Source organism: Diadema antillarum, unplaced genomic scaffold, assembly GCF_040938485.1.
Source record: "Diadema antillarum isolate AM-2024a unplaced genomic scaffold, OU_Dant_1.0 scf00000211, whole genome shotgun sequence".
Classification (NCBI taxonomy): domain Eukaryota; kingdom Metazoa; phylum Echinodermata; class Echinoidea; order Diadematoida; family Diadematidae; genus Diadema; species Diadema antillarum.
The window spans coordinates 2,815,246-2,836,539 of record NW_027271100.1 but is presented as its reverse complement, the minus strand read 5'-3'; the positions used below and the strand labels follow the sequence as shown (position 1 = coordinate 2,836,539).

Here is a 21,294-nt window from a genome sequence, read left to right as displayed (position 1 = left end):
GGTTTGGTGCTCACGTAAGATCAACCTGAACAGCAGCTGCTACTCAAAGGCAAATATTAAGAAGAAAGTATATAGCCATTGGTTTAGTCTCGAGTGTACCTTTAATGCTGGCAGTGCATAGTTGGCATGTGGTGTTTGATGCACTACCTACACTTAACCCTTAAAGGTCTGCGGACTAAATACGAAATTCAGAGTGGATACTAGTCCTGTAGTTGGAACATCGACTTTTAACTGCAACATTTATTTACATGTTTGTGAAAACGAGTATATCATTTGTGTATTTATTGTATGTGCATGAATTGGATTATACAGAATAATACATTGAGATACTGTGTAATATAGCTTTGTGGAGTTTATTTGTAGATTTTTAATTGTTTGAGTAAGTGAGGTAGGTAAGCTTGTAGAGGATTATGCAATCTCTTTGATTTGTGATGCAGTTATAACGTGTTAGAATATTGACAGTACTGTTATATGCTTGGGCATATATTTCCAATTACAGTAGCCATTTCTTCAGAGAAATTATCCTAAACTTTCTTTTTTTTTAACCCTTGCTGATATGCAGAATTTCTGTGCACTAGTCAATCATTGAATGAATGCTCAGTTGCCAATACAGCAAGTACGCAGACACACATTCTACACCACACAATCTTCACAGCTCATGAGAAAACATTTGACGGAAACAGAGAAAAATACCGAGTGGACGTTATTGTAGACAAGCAACACACAGAGACAAAAATCTAATGTTTAAAAGTTCCAGGAATGACTGGCCTTCATGCACTGAAATGCACTTGTGCAGATAGATTGTTGTAGTACTGGTATGCGATCGCATGTCAGCGTTTCTTGGAAAACAAACTGGTTTCAGAGGGCATTTGTATCCGTGCATGATGGTATAGTAGTAGTTTTCTTTGCTAGTTGATGTATGTGTGGTGCATGCAGATGGCATCCAACTTTGTGATTGTTATCAAGCGTTAGTCCATTTTAGAACAATACTGCAGGGCAGTACTTAAAGCGAGTGGAGTGATGAATTGACTAGTCTTCTATTTCTTCATTGGTGCAATACTTAAAAATAATCAGTGTACTTGTACATAATGAATTAATGCTTATATGCTTATAGTCAGCACTTTAATAGTATATATGTGTGTTAATTGTCAGTAGAACAAAATTCATTTAATTGTATCATTCAACAACAAAAAATGAGGCATAGTTCATGTGTACAACTCCAGATGCATTGGAAGGTTTATGTGGCATAGTACAGCTTCCTGAAGCTAGGCCTGTTTTAATCACCAAGAAAGTCATATATTCACAATGCTCAAGTTAACATGTAACACTGTCCATCCAATCCATAGGGTACCGAAGCGATGATGTCAGTCTTTTTTTTATAACTTTACAATAGCGCTGGTTCCAAACAAGATATCCTTGCAAAAAGCTTCAGGCAGTACGTAAAAACCAGGTACAAGCATGGTTAGCAACCTCTGTGTTCACAGATACAATTGTATTTGGGCTATGTGAGGTTGTTTAGAACCAGTTTCCATGGCGATGAATGTCCATGGCTATGATGTCACACTTCAGTACTCTGCATCAGGCTCTACTCATTTGGAAGGCATTTGATGTGTAGAAAGAAAGGAACTGTCCAAGCACTGAAGACAGGTACAATGTATGTCGGTTCCTGAGACACCTTCAGCAGTATTAAACAATTACAGAGTATGTTTATTGTAAAAGCATTGTTATGTAGATACATGTAAATTCATTTGGCAAAGTTATTTTTGATGGTCTGAAAGTCTATATTTCCTTTATTAGTTTATGATTGCCATTAAAACCCTGAAATAGCCACAATTGAAAGAGCATTGCAGATAGTGTGGTTCCAGGCAGTCATACTAAGAAGTTAGTTTGATATACATTAAGCCTCTGGCATAAAATCAAATGTGTTGTGGTTAACAATCCTGTGATTCTGTGCTTGAAATGTTGTGAGATCATTTATTAAACATTACCACTATGATTCACTGTTAGAAATATTGCCCTGTGTATGTCAAAAGAACTTAATGAAATGTTTGACTATCTTCTTTCTCGTATTAAATCACAGTCAATATTGTATAGAGCCTATTCCAAGGATGCACATTTATTCTTTTTATGAACAATCTGAGACTGTAATCTGTCTCTTAAGGGTGCATTCGAGCGTTCTAAAGCAAACCAAGGCGAACTGAACTAAAGTGTACCGTACTGAACTGTGCCAGATTTGGAGCATTCGAGTTCGCTGTTGAGAAAAAGTACCTCATGAGTTACTTTTCCTTTAATAGAAGAAGTCACGCATTTTGTAGCAAAAGGGTCATTCGCCTGGTGCGCTTGAACTACTTACAGCTGTCCCGAACAAAGAAAATGATGTCTGTGGACTCTTTGCATTATGACGTAGGCCCATGATACGCGCATACTTTACATGCGAACTTTTGATACGCGTTTGGTACCCTTTTGGAGCACATCGGGAAGTGATCCACTTTTGGCTCGGTACCAGTGGCGTAACTACGGGGGGGCATGGGGGGGCACGTGCCCCCCCCCCCCCCAATCCGCTGGTAAAAAAAAAAAAAAAAAAAAAAAAAAAAAAAAAAAAAAACCTATACCAAAATGGTAATTCAAGGGTTACTAAACTGCTTTTGAAATCGACATGAAAGGGTGATCAAGAAAAAAAATATTTTTCTAAGATTTCTTTTAACCATATAACTAAAGAGGTATATATATAGTGAAACATTGTTCAAAAAGCCCGGAGACAACAAAAGATTGTGATTCAGCATGATTCCTGGTTGGCATTTTGAATATAAGCAGGATGTGCGCAGTGTACTCAGAACATCGAAACGGCAAAAAGAGTCCCTGCAATGTTGCGCAATGTGATGTAGGTTGTACACATTTGCTATATCAAAGCTAGATCATTGATTTTGAAGTGTTGCTTTACATACTAGTCTATATTAAAATGCCTTGCATTGCCAATAATAAGACTTGACCTTGGCTATTTCCTAACTTTTCCATTTATATGAAACACACACACTCACAAACACAAACAATTAGGGGATGCTCTATATAAAGTGCAGATTTTGGACATCCTTCTCCCGCTTGGTCACTTCGACGCCCCCTCGCTGGTCATACCTCCTCCAACATGAACGTAAACTGACACCCTTGACTACCAGTGGCGGATCCAGAGGGCGCACCGGGCGCCCCCTCCCTCCAAAGCGAAAAAATATATATATATGTAGCTACAAACAACAGTTTTTGGACTGTAAAATGTCAACATTTTCAAGCATGCTCGCCATTTAATCGTTATGCCATTCTCCTGATGTTACTGACAGCAATTGCCAGCAGTTGCGCCCTGTGCTTCCCCTCCCCTTAATTTCCAAAGCGAAAATATATAGCTACAAACGGCAGTTTTGGGACTGTAAAATGTCAACATTTTTAAGCTCGCTCGCTTTGCTTGCTCGCATTTAATCGTTATGCCATTCTCCTGATGTTGCTGTCAGTAATTGCCAGAAGTTGCGCCCGGTGCGCCCCCTCCCCTTAATTTCCAAAGCGAAAAAAATATAGCTACAAACGGCAGTTTTGGGACTGTAAAATGTCAAAATTTTCAAGCTCGCTCGCATTTAATCGTTATGCCATTCTCCTGATTTTACTGCCAGCAATTGCCAGCAGTTGCGCCCGGTGCAACCCCCTTAATTTCCAAAGAAAAAAATAAAATAAAAAAAAAAAAAATATATATATATATATATATATATATATAGCTACAAACGGCAGTTTGGGGACTGTAAAATGTCAAAATTTTCAAGCTCGCTCGCATTCAATTGTACCATTATGCAATTCTGATGCTGCTGCCATGAGGTGCCCCCCAATGTCTTGACCCACGGTACGCCACTGCTCGGTACAGTACAGTACAGTACGGTACACTTTAGGAGCATTCGCGCCCTCCTCTGGCACGGTTACGGTACAGTAACAGTTCGCTTTTAAGTAGGAGAGCACTTGAATGCACCCTAAGACAGTGAGGAAGATGCAGTGTACTAAAAATAATCATCAAAGTCCAGACTACTGGAGATAATCTCATAAGGGTCATGAGCTGCCTGATAATGGTACCAAATCTCTACTGTGTGAGTACTGCTCAACCCAGTTTGGAAGTTACCCTGCCCATTCTTTGTATATGCTTCACATGAGGCACACATTCCATCTTTGATATTGTGCAAATCTTTCACACATCACAGTTGATGTATAATTTCTCTGTATAATTTTTCCTCCAAATATTGATTGTCCAAAAATTTTGTAGTAAAGTGCATGTATTCAAACCACCATTGTACGGACAAGCATCTGCAAGATTATTCTTACCTGATGATCTGCATCTCTTTTTCTATTAAATGTAGTACATTTGTATTTGTTAAAATTAAATCAAGGTAGTGTGGTATTAAAACATTCTGTTCTTTCCATGTAATTTCAAGCATAATTCATAGTAGCTGCAGGTGAATGTTGCACCAATTCTTTGCAGGTGGAGAATTTTTCTCTCCCTCATCATTTTGAGCACTGGTTTCCGGGCAAAATAAATGTTGTAAAACATCTGTAAATAGCGCAGATGAAGGTTTTCTATTTTGTTAAGTCCACAATCAAATCTTGGGGAAAGCTTGATTTGTGATTCAATATTGAAATATTGAGAAGAGAATAAGACATATACTACTCTCACTAATCTACTCTCTCTGAAAAATTTTCTAAAAATCAGTTGCTCTTATGCTATACATTTTCAGCCTATGCTGAAAATGAAAAAAAAAAAATGACACCACATGTAGCACAAATACTTCTCTGATTAGTATGACAGTGTGATTACAATTAAATCAAGTGATGGTTGTAAGAAATTTTTGTTTGTGTATGTTGATTGCCAAATATAAAGTAATATTTGCGATTCACTACCACATTGTCTATTTTCGTGATATTATGAAGTAGAATTAAGCATTGTGTCCTTCACAGAGCTGTCTTTTCAACAAGTTTTATGGCACATGTTTCACAGAGTTTCAGCTTATCAGACTGCTGCTGTACATCATTTACTGTACACACCATAATATATTCAGCAAGTCGAATATTTCGTGAATCGGGACTTCCCAACAATTTCACAAGTGGTTAAATATGTGATCGTGGAGTGCAGTAATGAATGGAGAAATGTACAAGTGCACGTTGCATTCCTGTTTGGATCAGATTTGATATTATCGTGCATTATCAAATTTCGTGAATAGAACCCGACTCGCAAAATTCAAGAAATTAAAAATCTTGCAAAATATATGGCATACACAGGAAATGTGTTGCTGCCAAATTCAAACACAAGCATTTATCCACAACAAGAAATTACTAGATATTAGTTGTCAAGTCACATATGCAGAAAATTTAATATTTGACACATAACACATACAAACTTTAACATATCTTTGCTTAAAATATAAACTTCAATATGCAAACTATCCATATACGAGCAAAGAAGATTGCATTTCCATCTGATCAGCATCGCATTGACAGATACTGACCCACAATAATTTCATATTTTGGAAAAAAAAAAATACATGGGAATAAATCCTTCATTGAATAGCAGTACATGTATCACAACTTCAAGCAGTGTTTGCCAGTACACAAACGTATCATTCTAAACTGGAGGAAGATTATTAGTGTGGTCTATGGTTTTCTATGTTAGTATGAATAGCATGCTTTCCACAGGGCCCAGTCTCCAGCCAAATGTCAATACTATGCACTGTGCTGGAAATAAGATGGTGCCTTCTTCTGCTGTAGTGTCTAATATGCACCACTACATGATAACAGCTGTAAATGAGGTTTTCCGTATTCGTTTCACTGAAGCCAGAATCTGTCACTTGAATCGGCAACATTTTGATTGCATAGACGTAATGCACCAATCACCATTCCCGATATGGTTGCCAAACTGTCCACTTATTGATAATGTATATTGCAATCAAACAGGACACATATTCCAGAGGTCAGCTGACATTTTTGAAATAGATATTAATAGTCACAGACATAGGCAGTGGATGACTTGCATATAGAGCCCACTCTCTTGTTCTACTCAATATTTAGGAAAACTTATGGGTTTCACAAAATGTTCACGCAATGTGCAAATTACAATTTCAAAACTATTCTCACACCCACTGCCCCTCCCCCCGATAAAAAATATATATGTTTCTATACAAACAATAACGGGCAGTAGGAAGGACAACCACAAGGAATGTACAATTCATCCATAATTGGGGGAAAAAAAAATGTGCTTCAAAGGAACTGTCAACATAACAAATTTGAAAATAAATGGAATGGAAAATCAGTTTGAAATCAAATTTCCAACTCGTGATACAGTCAGAGCACAAATGTCCAAATTCAGTTTTCTAAATACAGTCTGTCTAACTTCTCATTTGCAATGACTCTTTCTATTTCTTGGGAAAAAAGAATTATTTAAATAACAAGTACACATCTAATACGGTATAATTATATGAATATATATTTGTTTTTTGAAAATGTCCAAAATAATGCACAAGCATTGGCAGCTTCTCTGAGGTACATGTATGCATAATGACTGCATGAGAAGTATGGAAAGCTAACTAGTAATGCGTGTATTTTGGAGTTTTGTCATCAGACATACCATAAACATCTGTGCTCCTTCTGTTGCAGTACTTCACTTCAGACAGAATTCGAAATCATCGGCTAATCTCTGAGCAAAGTCTCGCCAACGACAGTTTTTCTCATTAATCCAAACTAGTATTCTTGTGACCTGGTTTGGGCCGGAGAAAAATAGAGTACTTATCCACATCGTTCACACTGGAGGAGCCAAATCCAGTACATGTTTGCATTCAATCTTTCTCATCATTGGTGCAAGACAGAAAGAGGTCCATCATAATTTACATCATGTCCGTAACATCAATTACAATAAATTCAAATAACATCTGCATGCACCCATTGATATAACCAGTATTTTTTCAATAAAACATTCTAGCAATTACAATACAAATATATATTTTTGTGTTCTATAAGCTTGTCTGTATTTTACAACAGAGCCTGTCCAATGTGTGCTTTTATTAACAAAAATGCTGTGTTTTCCACAGACCATTGCACTAATTTAGTGTACAATAATACAGCACAATTTCCAAGTGTGCATGTGTGGAGGTAATCAACTCGTCAACCACCACTTTGATTTCTTAACTTCAAAACTGTGTGACTACGCACATACAGAACAGGACATATTTTGCTATGTTTGCTAGCATCTAGCAGCTGATGATTTGCATCGCTGAACAGTGAACTGCATAAACTACTGATGGAGGCTTAAATCACATGTGTTTGACTGGTAAACGGAGACCGAGTTATAACTAATTGTCACTATTTACTACATTAACTTTTGTGGATACAAAAAACAAAAAACAAAACAAAACATGATACCAAAGGAACAGAGAGAGCTGCCACAAGTAGAACATTAAGTATGCGAACTGTGCTCCTTTAAGTCATCAAACAGGCATTCACATGACAAGTTTTAATTATTGTTAATTGCATAATGAAACGAGATGAAATACAGCAATTTGCCACAATCAAGAGATTGTATCAAAGTTGTCATGACAAATGAGAAAACATTGCACTGTAAACAAACTTGGGCACGTTAGTGGACAAAGGGCAAGAATAATCAAACATGTATACCGGTACTTAACATTTCAATAATATCCACTTAAATTATACCATTTCGTGATAAGGCACAATTGTCATGAATCAGCGTACACTGCGATGGAAAACAGATATCACATGCAGAGACACTTAGCATTTGTCGCAGTTGCTGCTGTTCATATGCGCACATTTTATGTGGAATACATATATAATATAATAAGAATATCAAAATTTGACAAGATTAGCAAAAACAGCATGGAGGAAAAATACTTCTTTCTGTCCCTTCTCAGTCCAATCTTCCAGACATGGTAGGCTGACACAAATATAATACAATAAATATGCCTCCAGCACCACTAAATTGTGGAGTGGAGACATTACAGAAATATACACACATCAAGAAAGTATGGACACCTTAGATTTCATACCAACATACCTGATCTTCTATTTGCATCTTGTAACAGTCTAAAGTGGATTACTTCCTGATGATAGTCTAATAAAAGTAATGCTATAGTATCTGGTAGATAGAAAGTTTCCTCTATCTCCAATCAGATTGATGACCCCAACACCTAGCATCAAGGATGATGCTTTGGAGTGACTACGGTCATAGCACAAAATACTTCCAATCCTGACCTCTGCAATCCTAAAACTCAATAAATGTTACTGTATTCTGCTGTAGTATACACAGTACTTCCACATCAGTTTAGGCTGCACTAGCCCCATTACATCTCGTGAGATGCTAAAGCTATGAGCCCTCATAATGATACACTGGCCCTTGTACTGTCCTACGAAGAGATACATCTTCTACTCGTAATCTACTCTTTGAAGCTAGTACTTTCAAAATATATTTGATATATCTAATACTATCATGGCATTCATATAACTAAATAGGTCCAATTCTTCTTTGTATACCAATTTAAACTGCAGCTATGACATTTGTAATTAAACTGGAGTTTCTATATGCTACATTCCATTAATTTTGGCCACACCAAAAAGTTTTCCTTTCCTCTTGAATGATTATTCAGGACAGGGTGTAGTGAGGTACCCGCACCTCGCCAAGGGCCCTAATATCATCACCCTGTGTAAAATTGCTACAAGCACACTGAACAGTACGCTTGAAACTTTGCAGGGTTGCCACAACCAATTAAACTGAGGTGGAAACCTGCCAGTTTTCTCGAAAATCTTAATTTCTTAGGAAAAGGTATCTCGTGTTTTAGTATCACCATAGTCACCTGTACACATCTTTTACATGCATTGTCTATGGGAGCCCAGGGTGGCAAGGTGCGGGCCCCTTCCTTAGCGCACAACTGTTCCACATCGTTCACATTTGACGACGATAGCTGCAAATTTCCGTTATCGATCACTGAATTTGTGGTTCCACTGGAATCTTCATAATTTTTCCTAAATGTTAGAGGGATTTCATAGAATTTCAGTGATGTAGCGTGATTTAAATATGCATAAACATGAACTATAATGGTGTGGGTCACTCAAGTATACATTTTATATCATTCCATGATGGTTCTAACAACACTAATGTTCATTCATTCATCTGTTTGTTTGTTTATTCGTTCGTTGATTAATTAATTAATTAATTCATTCATTCATTCATTCATTCTTTCCCATTTAAAAAAGGTAGCAACATTTAAAAAATTCAAGTTACAATTGTCATGCTACAATGTATATGTTGAACCCTATCGGTGGATGGCTAGTATTTGTTAACATGGACACAACGCTTCACTACGCTATCATTTCAGACCTGCAAATCCACTGTGTTCATCATCATTTCTCAGTGAATGATGGCATTCATATTTCTATGCCTCTGTCATAACTTGTGAGTTCAACAAACTCTCAATTTTGTCAGTCTGTCTCTCTCCCTCCTTCACACTCTCCTTCTCCCCCTCATTCATGCACACACACACACACACACACACACACACACATACACTTTCTCTCTATCTATCCATCTCTCTCTGTCAGTCTATGACAGAGGAGGGAGATGATGCACCTCCGGTATATCTGCTGTGGCGTCGTCCTCCACTTCTCTCAGACCCTCACTCTTTCTCTCCTTCCCAACCAGATCAAGGAGAGCCTTGGCCTCCGGGTCCTTGTCCAGGATGCTCTTGGGGCCCCCTTCCTCCTCATCATCCTGAAAACAGACAGTTGGTTTGTTTACTTGCTCTTTTTTTTTTTTTAAGGAACACATCAAACAAATAATGTGCAGCTACAATGGCCTGAAGTACAGGCCGATATGAGTTTGTTTATCTTGTACAGCCAGCAAGTGGAAAACATAAAATATGGGACATTATAATGGTGGGATGAACTGGACGATCGCGGGTAACCAAACAAAAGATACCACCAGCTAACAAATACTGGACCTTGAAAGGATACTGTAAAACAAGGAATGTTCGCATGCATTTAATTTCGCGAATTTTGCGAGAGCCAAGATTCGCAAAATTAAAATGCATGCGAAAGTTCTTATCTACACTATATTAATTGAATGTTAGAGACAACTCGCGAAAATTTCATGCCGCAAAAAAGGCTGTTGGCTCCAATTCGCGAAAAGTTCATGCTGCGAAAATATTGTATTTTACAGTATTCCTTTTTCTTTACAAGGCATCTTACACATGAGAAATCTCTAATTCAGTTTCATTGATGTACTGACAATGAGTGACTGTGAAGAAGCATCACATGGCTAAATGAACTTCCAGAGAGATTTATCTAAGTAGCACATTTAGTCACACATATTGTATGTATGTCTTTAACAAGTGGGAAAACATATTTCCTGTCCAGTGAAGAAATTAGTTAGCCCAACAAGATATAAATTCAGACATGCAGCAGAATGTTTACTGGTCAGAGTTCATGATTGCACACTGGGAGACCGCTGACACTTGTCACCTGAAACTAACATGTGACATCACTACGACCTTCCACTACATCCAAAAGCTAGTTTGACTCATTAGAATTAGCAAGTTACACATGCTGCTACTGTGTATCTCCCAATGTTAATGTAAGAGTATTCCTCCTCAACAAAAGATGAATACCTCTGCTTTTTTCTTCGGGACAGGTCCCACCGCCCAGGCTTCAAGACAGTCAATGATAAAGTCCTCTGATCCAGATAGTCTTGGACTCTCGTATGTGGTGCACGTTGGTCTGGCTCTGCTGTGCCCCTTGCCAAAGTCCTGGTCTAGCCAGAGTCCAAAGTATTCAAACTGTCCTCCCATTCCCTGAGAACCAAAATTTGTGGAATAGGTTTATCATTTCAGTCTAAAATATGCTCTCTGGTAAACTGAAACATGAAAGAATGATCACAGAAGGTCAAAGGGCTCATCAGAAATCTGCCCTTTTAGTAGCAGAAGATCACATGAGATGAAATCTTTAATGGCATAACGATGATTTCATGTCATTGTAAATATGAATCAAAAAGAATATAGCAGAAAACACAACAAACGAAGAGTAGACTGTTGTTATGAATGCTCAATATACTAAACTCAGCCTCAACTCAGGAGGAATAACTTCTTTACTTTTGAGTAAGATATTGACATTAATTATCAATATATTTGGCAGCTCTTGTATCGTTGTGCATTCCAGCAATTGGAATAGTACTTTTGTACTGGAATAGCATAGTTTCCTCAAAGAGATCTGGCAAACACTGAAGTGAATTGCTCTTACCAGGAGCTCAGTGATCTTAATTGCTTTATCATACCTGACCTTGTTCCTACAGAAATGTGACTACAAAATATAACAAACGCAAACAGAAAAAACTGACCAGAAATTAATATTATTTATCAATGGAAAATTGAGCAAAGAAAATGGGATTCCCTTGCATGGGAATCCCATTTTCTTTGCTCAATTTTCCACTAATGAATAACATTCATTTCTAGTCAGTTTTTTATGTTTGCCTTTGTTACATACTCAAAAAGCTGCATCACTTCGGTGATCCCTCGCATTTACCCCCAAGTTGAATTATCCTTCGGGTTTATGCCAGGTTCAAGTGTGTATGTGTGTGTCACACACAAACACACTGCTATAGCTTCTGACCATTCGAGCATTGAGAATTTAGGGCCTTCTATAGCTCAGTCGGTAGAGCACCAGGGTAGCAATCCGGAAGTCTCGGGTTCAAATCCTGATGGAATCCCATTTTCTTTGCTCAATTTTCCACTACAAAATATAACATAACATAATCATTCCTCGGGTCAGGGATGGTTAATCAGATTATGAGAGATGTTGTAATCAAATCATGTCCTTTTTTTAAAAGAAAGGTGAATGAAATATGACAATAGGAGCCTTGACATCTCATGCAAACACGCAATATCATATCTCTGAGCAAGATATTGCTGAATTAGCTGTGAACCTACAATCTTCTTACACATTGCGCATGAACACAGAGAAGATAATACAGGGACATGTATATTGACATATCAAGTTGATTGAATGAATGACAGACTGACTGACTGAATGAATGAATGTGTAATAATGAGTAATAATGATCAAATAAATGAATGAGTGGTTGAGTGTATGACTGAATGGGCAAATCAGTAAATGGGTGAATGAGTGCATGAGTGAGTGAATGAATGAGTGAATGAATGAATGAACGAATGAATGAGCAAATGAGTGAGTGCATGAATGAATCAATGAATGAATAAATGAATGAATGCATGAAGCTGACAAATAATCACAACTTCACTTACCAGGCCATTCGGCATGGTCTGCTGATCAATGTTGAGATACATGTAATGATCATTGTGACCAGTCGTCTCATAGATGCCGAGGTCAGGGGTCAACGTGAACAGGAAGCAGTGCGTGTCCCCTGATGTGGGAAGAACATGACATCACCATCATTCCAAGTTAATACTATACAGGTCAGAGCACTTACACATGGCATACTTTCAATCTAAAACAAGGAAAAGTAGAAATTACGCGGTGCGTAATATATGTCCCCGCCGGAAGTAGCATTTTGTAGCAAAATGTACGATATAGGTAAAAATCAAGGTCAAAGGTCAAAGAAGTCAAAGGTCAAAATTCTGTGTAGAAGTTTTGAAGCCCTCACCTAGTGCCATCACATAAAGCAAACGGAATCAAAATCGGGTTAGAAATGGCGAAGGAGTAGCATTTTGTAGCCAATGTACAATATAGGTCAAAAATCAAGGTCAAAGGTCAAAGAAGTCAAAGGTCAAAATTCTGTGTAGAAGTTTGAAGCCCTCACCTAGTGCCATCACATAAAGCAAACGGAATCGAAATCGGGTTAGAAATGGCGAAGGAGTAGCATTTTGTAGCAAAATGTACAAGATAGGTCAAAGGTCAAGGTCAAAGGTCACAACTGAAATTCTGTGTAGAAGTTTCAAAGCTCCCATGTAGTGCTATCATATAAAGCAAACAGAATCAAAATTGGCTCATAAATGACAGAGAAGTAGCAAATTGAAGATTTTGATCACACACGGACGCACAGACACACACACAGACAGACAGACAGACAGACACACTGACACACACACGTACGGAGCCCGTTTCATAGTCCCCTGCTCGAACTCATTCGGCGGGGACAAATAACATTAGCCTACAATAACTGTGTGGATGGAAGCAATCATATGAATTGACACTCTGCCAGGTAGGTTCCAACTGCAATCTACTTAGGCCATTACTGATAGACTGATAGAGCATTGCAAATTCATTATCTTTTTGATATAACTTTCACTAAATGTAAGAATTCCTTGGTTATATATTCTATTTTGACTTTCAATTTTGATGTTTTGGAGATTTTGATTCCTCTTGGTGTACAAAATCTCATCTGCAATTCATTTCTGACTGTTCACTCTATTACAGATTAATATTATAGCACTTTTATGCAGACATTGACATCATAGCATATATCCATCTCATGCAGGCTGTACATACAATGTAAAAATCTTCACAAATGGCATTTTAATGCCCGCTTTTGGTGAACCCAACATATAATCCATTAAAAAACACATTCTCTATATTTTGTATGCATTTTTTATGTTTACCAGTAGTCCATTCTGCTAATACAGGCAAAGACAGAAACCCATAGCTTACAAGGAGCAAAGGTACTACGTTATGAAAACTATGGGATTTTATAATTATGTCGCAGGGAACTGGTTAAGGCAAGAATCACAAGACGAGAGCATACCGACAAAGTTTGGTCCCAGGCGCCAGCTCTCCGAGGCAAACCCACCAAAGGTCCTACCCTCCGTGTCCCGGAGGAGGATGATGGACGGCCCCTTGCCCTGGATGTGGGACAGGAGCGTGGAGAAGCTAGAGCCGTGAACAGCCGAGGAGTAGAGGAATCGCCACTCGCGGCGCAGCTCGTGGGGCAGGTGATAGTTGAGCGTCAGGAGGGTGGGCAGATCCAGCAGGGACGTGACCTTTGACTTCACGGCCCCGCCACAGAGGGGCAAGGTGGGCACGTGGTGCAGCACGTCATCGATGACGGTGTCGGCAGTGTCATCATAGGATTCTGCTGAGGCTGTACTAGTGTCCTGGAAAGAGAGGTTATGTGACTTCTATCAAAACAAATGAGCTGAAATTGGCTCGATTTGAAAGAATTTACAACTCATAACATAATGTGCCACCTCAAAATTTCAATATGAGGTAAACAGTGGTTGGACCTGAGCAATACAAATGGGTACTGAGTATATTGCCTGTGCCATCAAGATACTGCCAACATCACAGATGAGTGCACAAAATGGTAAACCTTGTGGGGAAAAAACAACAACAACTTGAAAGGACTAATGGCTTATGATGCCCACATTCCCATTTCGCCATAATGCCATATTTTCATACTATCCATCATGTCTGCACTCCACAGTGTCACCCCACAATCATGACACAATGTAAAATACTTATCCCGTACAAATGTCACTTTATGTCCAAACAAAATGGGTATGAAGTTTTTGTGTTTCTTTGATTTGTTTGGTTTGGTCTGTTTGGTTTGGTCTGTTTGGTTTGGTCCGTTTGGTTTGGTCCGTTTGGTTTGGTCCGTTTGGTTTGGTCTCTTTGGTTTGGTCCCTTTGGTTCCATCCCTTTGGTTCGGTCCGTTTGGTTCAGTCCCTTTGGTTCGGTCCGTTTGGTTCGGTCCGTTTGGTTCGGTCCGTTTGGTTCGGTCCGTTTGGTTCGGTCCGTTTGGTTCGGTCCGGTCGGTTCGGTCCGGTCTGTTTGCTTTGGTCCGTTTGCTTTGGTCCGGTCGGTATGGTCCAGTCGGTTTGCTTTGGTCTCTTTGCTTTGGTCCCTCTGGTTTGGTCCCTTTGGTTTGGTCCGCCTGGTTTGGTCCGCCTGGTTTGGTCCCTTTGGTTTGGTCCCTCTGGTTTGGTCCCTCTGGTTTGGTCCCTCTGGTTTGGTCCCTCTGGCTTGGTCCGTCTGGCTTGGTCCGTCTGGCTTGGTCCGTCTGGTTTGGTCCCTCTGGTTTGGTCCGTCTGGTTTGGTCCGTCTGGTTTGGTTCGTCTGGTTTGTTCCCTCTGGTTTGGTCCCTCTGGTTTGGTCCCTCTGGTTTGGTCCCTCTGGTTTGGTCCGCCTGGTTTGGTCCCTCTGGTTTGGTCCGCCAGGTTTGGCCTGTTTGGTTTGGTTTCTTTGGTTTGGTCTCTTTGGTTTGGTCTCTTTGGTTTGGTCCCTTTGGTTCCGTCCCTTTGGTTCGGTCCATTTGGTTCCGTCCCTCTGGTTTGGTCCGCCTGGTTTGGTCCGCCTGGTTTGGTCTGCCTGGTTTGGTCTGTTTGGTTTGGTTTCTTTGGTTTGGTCTCTTTGGTTTGGTCTCTTTGGTTTGGTCCCTTTGGTTTGGTCCCTTTGGTTTGGTCCCTCTGGTTTGGTCCGGTCGGTTTGCTTTGGTCACTTTGCTTTGGTCCCTCTGGTTTGGTCCGGTCGGTTTGGTCCAGTCGGTTTGGTCCGGTCGGTTTGCTTTGGTCTCTTCACTTTGGTCTCTTTGCTTTGGTCTGTTTGCTATCTTCTCTTTGCTTTGGTCTGTTTGCTTTGGTCTGGTTTGGTCCGCCTGGTTTGGTCCACCTGGTTTGGTCCGCCTGGTTTGGTCCACCTGGTTTGGTCCCCCTGGTTTGGTCTGTTTGGTTTGGTCTCTTTGGTTTGGTCTCTGTGGTCTCTTTGGTTTGGTCTCTGTGGTCTCTTTGGTTTGGTCCATTTGGTTTGGTCCGTCTGTTTGCTTTGGTCCGTTTGCTTTGATCCGGTCGGTTTGCTTTGGTCTGTTTGGTTTGGTCTGTTTGGTTTGGTCCGTCTGGTTTGGTCCATTTGGTATGGTCCATTTGGTTTGGTCCGTCTGTTTGCTTTGGTCCGTTTGCTTTGGTCCGGTCTGTTTGCTTTGGTCTGTTTGCTTTGGTGTGTTTGCTTTGGTCTGTTTGTTTTGGTTTCTTTGCTTCGGTCTGTTTGGCATGCTCCATTTGGTTTGGTCTCTTTGGTTTGTTGGGTTTGGTTTTTTTCCATTTGGTTTGGTCCATTTGGTTTGGTCCGTTTGGTTTGGTCTCTTTGGTTTGGTCTCTTTGGTCTCTTTGGTCGCTTTGGATTGGTCCGTTTGGTTTGGTCTGGACGGTTTGGTCTGGACGGTTTGGTCTGGTCGGTTTGGTCTGGTCAGTTTGCTTTAGTCTCTTTGGTTTGGTCTGTTTGCTTTGGTCTGTTTGCTTAGGTCTGTTTGCTCTAATCTGTTTGCTCTGGTCTGCTCTGGTCTGTTTGCTTTGATCTGTTTGCTTTGGTCCATTTGCTTCGGTCTCTTTGCTTTGGTCCGTTTGGTTTGGTCCGTTTGGTTTGGTCCATTTGGTTTGGTCCGTTTGGTTTGGTCCGTTTGGTTTGGTCCATCTGGTTGGTCCATTTGGTGTGTTCCGTTTGGTTTGGTCCGTTTGGATTGATCTGTTTGGTTTGGTCTGTTTGGTTTGGTCCGTTTGGTTTGGTCCGTCTGGTTTGGTCCGTCTGGTTTGGTCCATCTGGTTTGGTCTCTTTGGTTTGGTCCGTCTGGTTTGGTCCGTTTGGTTTGGTCCATTCGGTCTGGTCCTTTCGGTTTGGTCCGTTTGGCTTGGTCCATTTGGCTTGGTCCGTTTGGCTTGGTCCGTTTTCGGTTTGGTCCGGTCGGTTTGATCCGGTCGGTTTGGTCCGGTCGGTTTGGTCCGGTCGGTTTGGTCCGGTCGGTTTGCTTTGGTCGGTTTGCTTTGGTCAGTTTGCTTTGGTCGGTTTGCTTTGGTCGGTTTGCTTTGGTCCGTTTGGGTTGGTCCGGTCGGTTTGCTTTGGTCGGTTTGCTTTGGTCCGTTTGGGTTGGTCCGGTCGGTTTGGTCCGGTCGGTTTGGTCCGGTCGGTTTGGTCCGGTCGGTTTGGTCTGGTTGGATTGGTCCGGTCGGTTTGGTCCGGTCGGTTTGGTCTGTTCGGTTTGGTCCGGTCGGTTTGGTCTGGTCGGATTGGTCTGGTCGGTTTGGTTTGGTCGGTTTGGTCTGTTCGGTCTGTTCGGTCAGTTTGGTCTGTTTGGTTTGTTTGGTTTGTTCATTTGTTTGTTTCCAGTACAGAGTGGCAGAAGGGGGATGAGGGCTAAGGAGGTACTGCTTACTCTGGTAAGTGTTTTTCCTGGGTGAAAACAGACTTGGAAGAGATCTGTGAGGAGTGAGTAGAAGACGACTGTTTTCTCCAGCCACGACTGCACCTGAGACTCGTCCAAGATGCCATCATCATCTTGAAGAAAAGAAATGGCAATCTTTTCTGTTGGCCCCCGTTCAAGAGCACGGAAGATGTTAATTTACGATGGTTTCAGTTTAAAATAGTTAATAGAATTTTATATACAAATAAGATGTTGAACAGAATTGGATTGATTGAAAAAACAAGAATGTTCATTTTGTAATGTGTATGTTGAGACTTTTACACATTTTTTGAGTGAGTGTCAATATGTTGATAGATTGTGGGTTGAAGTAAGAGAATGGATTAATGTTAACACGGGGTTAGAAATAACATTTACGACGGAAAATAAATTATTTGGTTTTGGGGGTATTAACAATTCGGCACTGAATTGTATTACCACGCTTGTGAGATATGAAATTTATGTTTGTAAAATAAGAAAAATAATACCTCGTTTGGATTTGTGTAAATATAGTATAAGGGAATATCATGATAAAGAGAAATTTATTGCAAGAAATAATCATAAGTTGCAAGTGTTTCAGAAAAAATGGTGTCTCTTTAGACACCTTTTTTTCTTGATGTATATTATGTTGTATTGAATTCGAAAAAAGTATGATGTTATTTGAAATATGTTGTAATACGTGTATAGATGAAAGAGAATAATAAATATCCCAGTGAGGGGGAAAAAAAATCTTGATATAAAGAGACAAACAAAAGATTTTAAAAACTGGGTGCATGCTCAATTAACCAGTTGAAGGCAAGTCCAGAGTATACTTGGCCAGGTATCTAGATGGGAAATGCGTGTCATAGGAAAATCAGCCTGTCCTCAACGGGCTAAGGTAGATGAACAAGCATGAAGGGAAAAAGCTTATATTCTGTCTACCAATTTATGGACACCAACAAATCACACATACTTCAAGCACATGCAATGTGAACTCATATGTGCAAAATTTAAGTACGGAAAGCCTTGCATGATGCTTATTATATAATTCCCCCCTCCTCAACCCATCGGCACACATACAATTTGAAAACCAAATACCAAGAAATACTGAACATGCACACACACACACACACACATCCCTCAACATGAATATGATGCATTACTGCATTACTTTATTCAGGTAAGCATCAAGAATATACAGAAACTAAATTGAAAAATGACTTGATATGCTACACAATTACACCAAGTACACACATGTTCAAGTGATTGACACTTATAATGAAGCACCAAAGACTTTTTGACAAACCTTTTGCCCTGCAGAATCTGAATCTACAGACTGAAGCTGCTATAAGAATGTTCATTACTTTCATATACTTCCACATGTACATGGAATGACATATTCCTTCATTTCACTGAAAGCACAACATACTATGCAGAAAAGGAGAGGGATTCAAGCCCCCTAATATTATTTTGATTTGTATCTTACCTCCTTCCATGTTGTGCAGGGTGTACCTGACAAATCTCTTGATGGAATCCGCATCTGAAGTCACCTGCCAGCCTCCCATTTTGTCTGATGCTCGTAACGCTTTCTCATAGGAACGCAGGATGTCACCAACAAACTACACGGATGAAGGTTTAGAGCAATTTAGTAGTCTGTAAAGCATTATTGTCATGATCACAGTCAAATATTCCATCTCATTAAAAGAGAGAAGGAAATGCCACACAAAAATCTTTTACTTTTTGCCTGCACATTACAAGCCATAATATTCTTTATTTCTTCTTTGTATGGAAAGTTCTAGTTTAAGATGTGAAAACTTACTACAGCTGAGATGTACAAGATGCAAAGTTTGCATCTTTAACATGGGCTAGGGCACTCAGATAGAAGGCTTCATGGTATATGTATGGTTGGGATATAGCCAATACCAACATCCCTACAGATGAATGGCTTTGAGGAGCTTTTTTCAAACAGATGATACAAATTATTCAGAATCAACAACTCAGGCCAGTAATATCAATTTATAACAGACTTCCCTGGAAAACATATAAGAGAAAATTATCTTTGTAATATCAGCTGCATGGTATTGGCAGCTCTTAATGTGTGATATATCAGCAAAGATCTATACTTGGGGGGATTCTCTCTCTGACTGTGACACAACATTTGCTCCTGCGACAATTGTTCTGGTCTTAGTTTCTCCAAGGACTTACAGTTAGGGTTAGGGTTGTGATGGGTTTTAGGTTTAGTTTGATGAGAGGATTAGGATTGGGGTTAGGGTTGTGTTTGTAGGTAGCATACTTATAGCATGCATATATTCATAATTTCATGAGAGCAATTGTTGCAGGAGAAAATGTCATGGAACCCTCTCCAATACATGACGCATTTGACAACATCAACAGTTTATTGGTAACGTACCTCTGCTAGATTTGCCTTGGATATTCTGTCGGCACTCTCTGCTGCTAGGCAACAGACCATGTGACTTGTCTCCTCCATGGTTCCCTTAAGGAGCTTCGCCATAACCACGACAAACGCTTCGTGGGATATGGACGCCAGAGACGACTTGCTGAAAGCACCTTGAAAGAGCCACATCTGATTGAAGAGACGGGATACCGTCGTCCCCGATAACCTGTCGCCAAGGTACTCCTGTTGTGAGAATAGAGTTGACTGTTACAGACCTGAGACCTCCCAATCTTTCTGAATGGAAGATCGATAGGGATGACTTGGCTCAAAAGTAGGAAAGCAAGAGCAGTTCATATAGGAGCATGGAGAAAAATTATCACGAAAAATAGGAAACTCCTACTGAAACAAGAGATGGTAATGGTCAAAATTCAGTTTCTTTCCTGCAAAATCAGAATGGTTGGGAGGTCTGTTGTTACCAGCCAAGGAACGATTTCTCTAAGAATTAGAAAAGTGTTCAGAGAGTGCAGACCTTCAATAAAGAGGTCATTTTTATCCAATTGTGATTTCAACCCTATATTATGGTCCTACATTTGTATCATCTGTATCATTAGACTCCTTAACCTTAACCATCAAAACATACATACCCTCACTGCTGACCAGCTGTTACTGCCTCTGCCACACTTTCTGGCCAACAGCGTAATTGGTTCTGGGGGTCACAAAAGCAAGCGCCCCATCTAGTGTTTGTGATGGCACGGCTACCAACGAAAAAAAAAAGCCTTCCAAAAATTCAAAACCAAATTCCTGAACACAGACAGTGATCCCCATAACTACAACAATTTGATCTTCTATTCCCTGTATCATTATCAACTTTTCCTGAAAATTTCATTTTGATAGTTCAAAGCTTTTTGAGTTACTAAGTATTTTGCAAACAGACATACAAACAAACCACAGCCGGCAAAGGCATAACCTCCTTGGCAGAGGTAACTAGGTGTGTCCTGTCAAATGATGTCACAAGCACTTTGAAGCAGAATACATTTGTAATCAGTGATGGAGGGGCAAAAGTTACCTGCATTTGGGACTCGGCGAATGCTGATGCAGCACTAGGTGAATTATTTTTGCTGCTCCCTCCCTTCTGTTGGCAGATGCTGTCAAAAACAGCCTGTAGCTCATCCTGTTCCTCGGCTGAAAAGAGAGAGCGGTAGCTCTGGTATTCTCCATGCAGCCCGCATGCAGCCTCAGTCTTTGACGTACTTTCAGATTGGCCCATCGTTGATTTGTACAACCCTTGATGAAAAGTACCTAAAGATAAAAGAGCATCAATGATTTCTTCACAATGGTCAGTGAATTTATTGCCAAATGTATTGCAAAACAAATTACTGTTTTCCTAATCTTTTTCTTCAGTTGTCACTTTATTTGGTGGACAGTGTTATCATCTTGTTAATGAGAGGGCTTTAAAGGCAATGATGTATTTGTGGTCTTCATTCAAATAAAATATGATCCACACCACAACTGAGAAAGTACTATGTTGACCTGTTACAATGTAGTGATGTTGGGGTTATTTCTTTTCTTTCCCCTCTCCCCTCCCCCTCTCCCCTCCCCCTTTTTGTTTGTTTGTTTTTTGTTGTACTTTTTCCCAGGTATTGATATTTAATCCAGTAAATGTTGTATTTCTGGAATATACTTCTGATGACATTATCAAGGTTAACAC

The 21,294-nt window shown here is 39.9% G+C and overlaps 1 protein-coding gene across 1 annotated transcript; it reads right to left on the bottom strand.

Annotated features, from left to right (window-relative positions):
- Positions 1-9,607: 9,607 nt before the first annotated feature.
- On the bottom strand, positions 9,608-20,853 carry LOC139724328 (MTOR-associated protein MEAK7-like). The gene is made up of 8 exons (XM_071635471.1): positions 20,653-20,853; positions 19,602-19,829; positions 18,678-18,810; positions 17,189-17,310; positions 13,793-14,141; positions 12,336-12,454; positions 10,689-10,871; positions 9,608-9,793 (listed from the first exon to the last, which is right to left on the bottom strand). The coding sequence occupies exons 1-8, from the start codon at positions 20,851-20,853 to the stop codon at positions 9,626-9,628; spliced, it is 1,503 nt and encodes a 500-aa protein (XP_071491572.1). The 3' UTR covers positions 9,608-9,625.
- Positions 20,854-21,294: the final 441 nt, after the last annotated feature.

Coding starts and splice junctions, on each gene's coding strand:
- LOC139724328 (XM_071635471.1), bottom strand. CDS start 20,853: ATGGGCCAATCTGAAAGTACGTCAAAGACTGAGGCTGCATGCGGGCTG. Junction 18,811..19,601: donor CCAAGGCAAATCTAGCAGAG/GTACGTTACCAA, acceptor TCATCCGTGTAG/TTTGTTGGTGACATCCTGCG. Junction 12,455..13,792: donor CCTGGGACCAAACTTTGTCG/GTATGCTCTCGT, acceptor TTCCCACATCAG/GGGACACGCACTGCTTCCTG.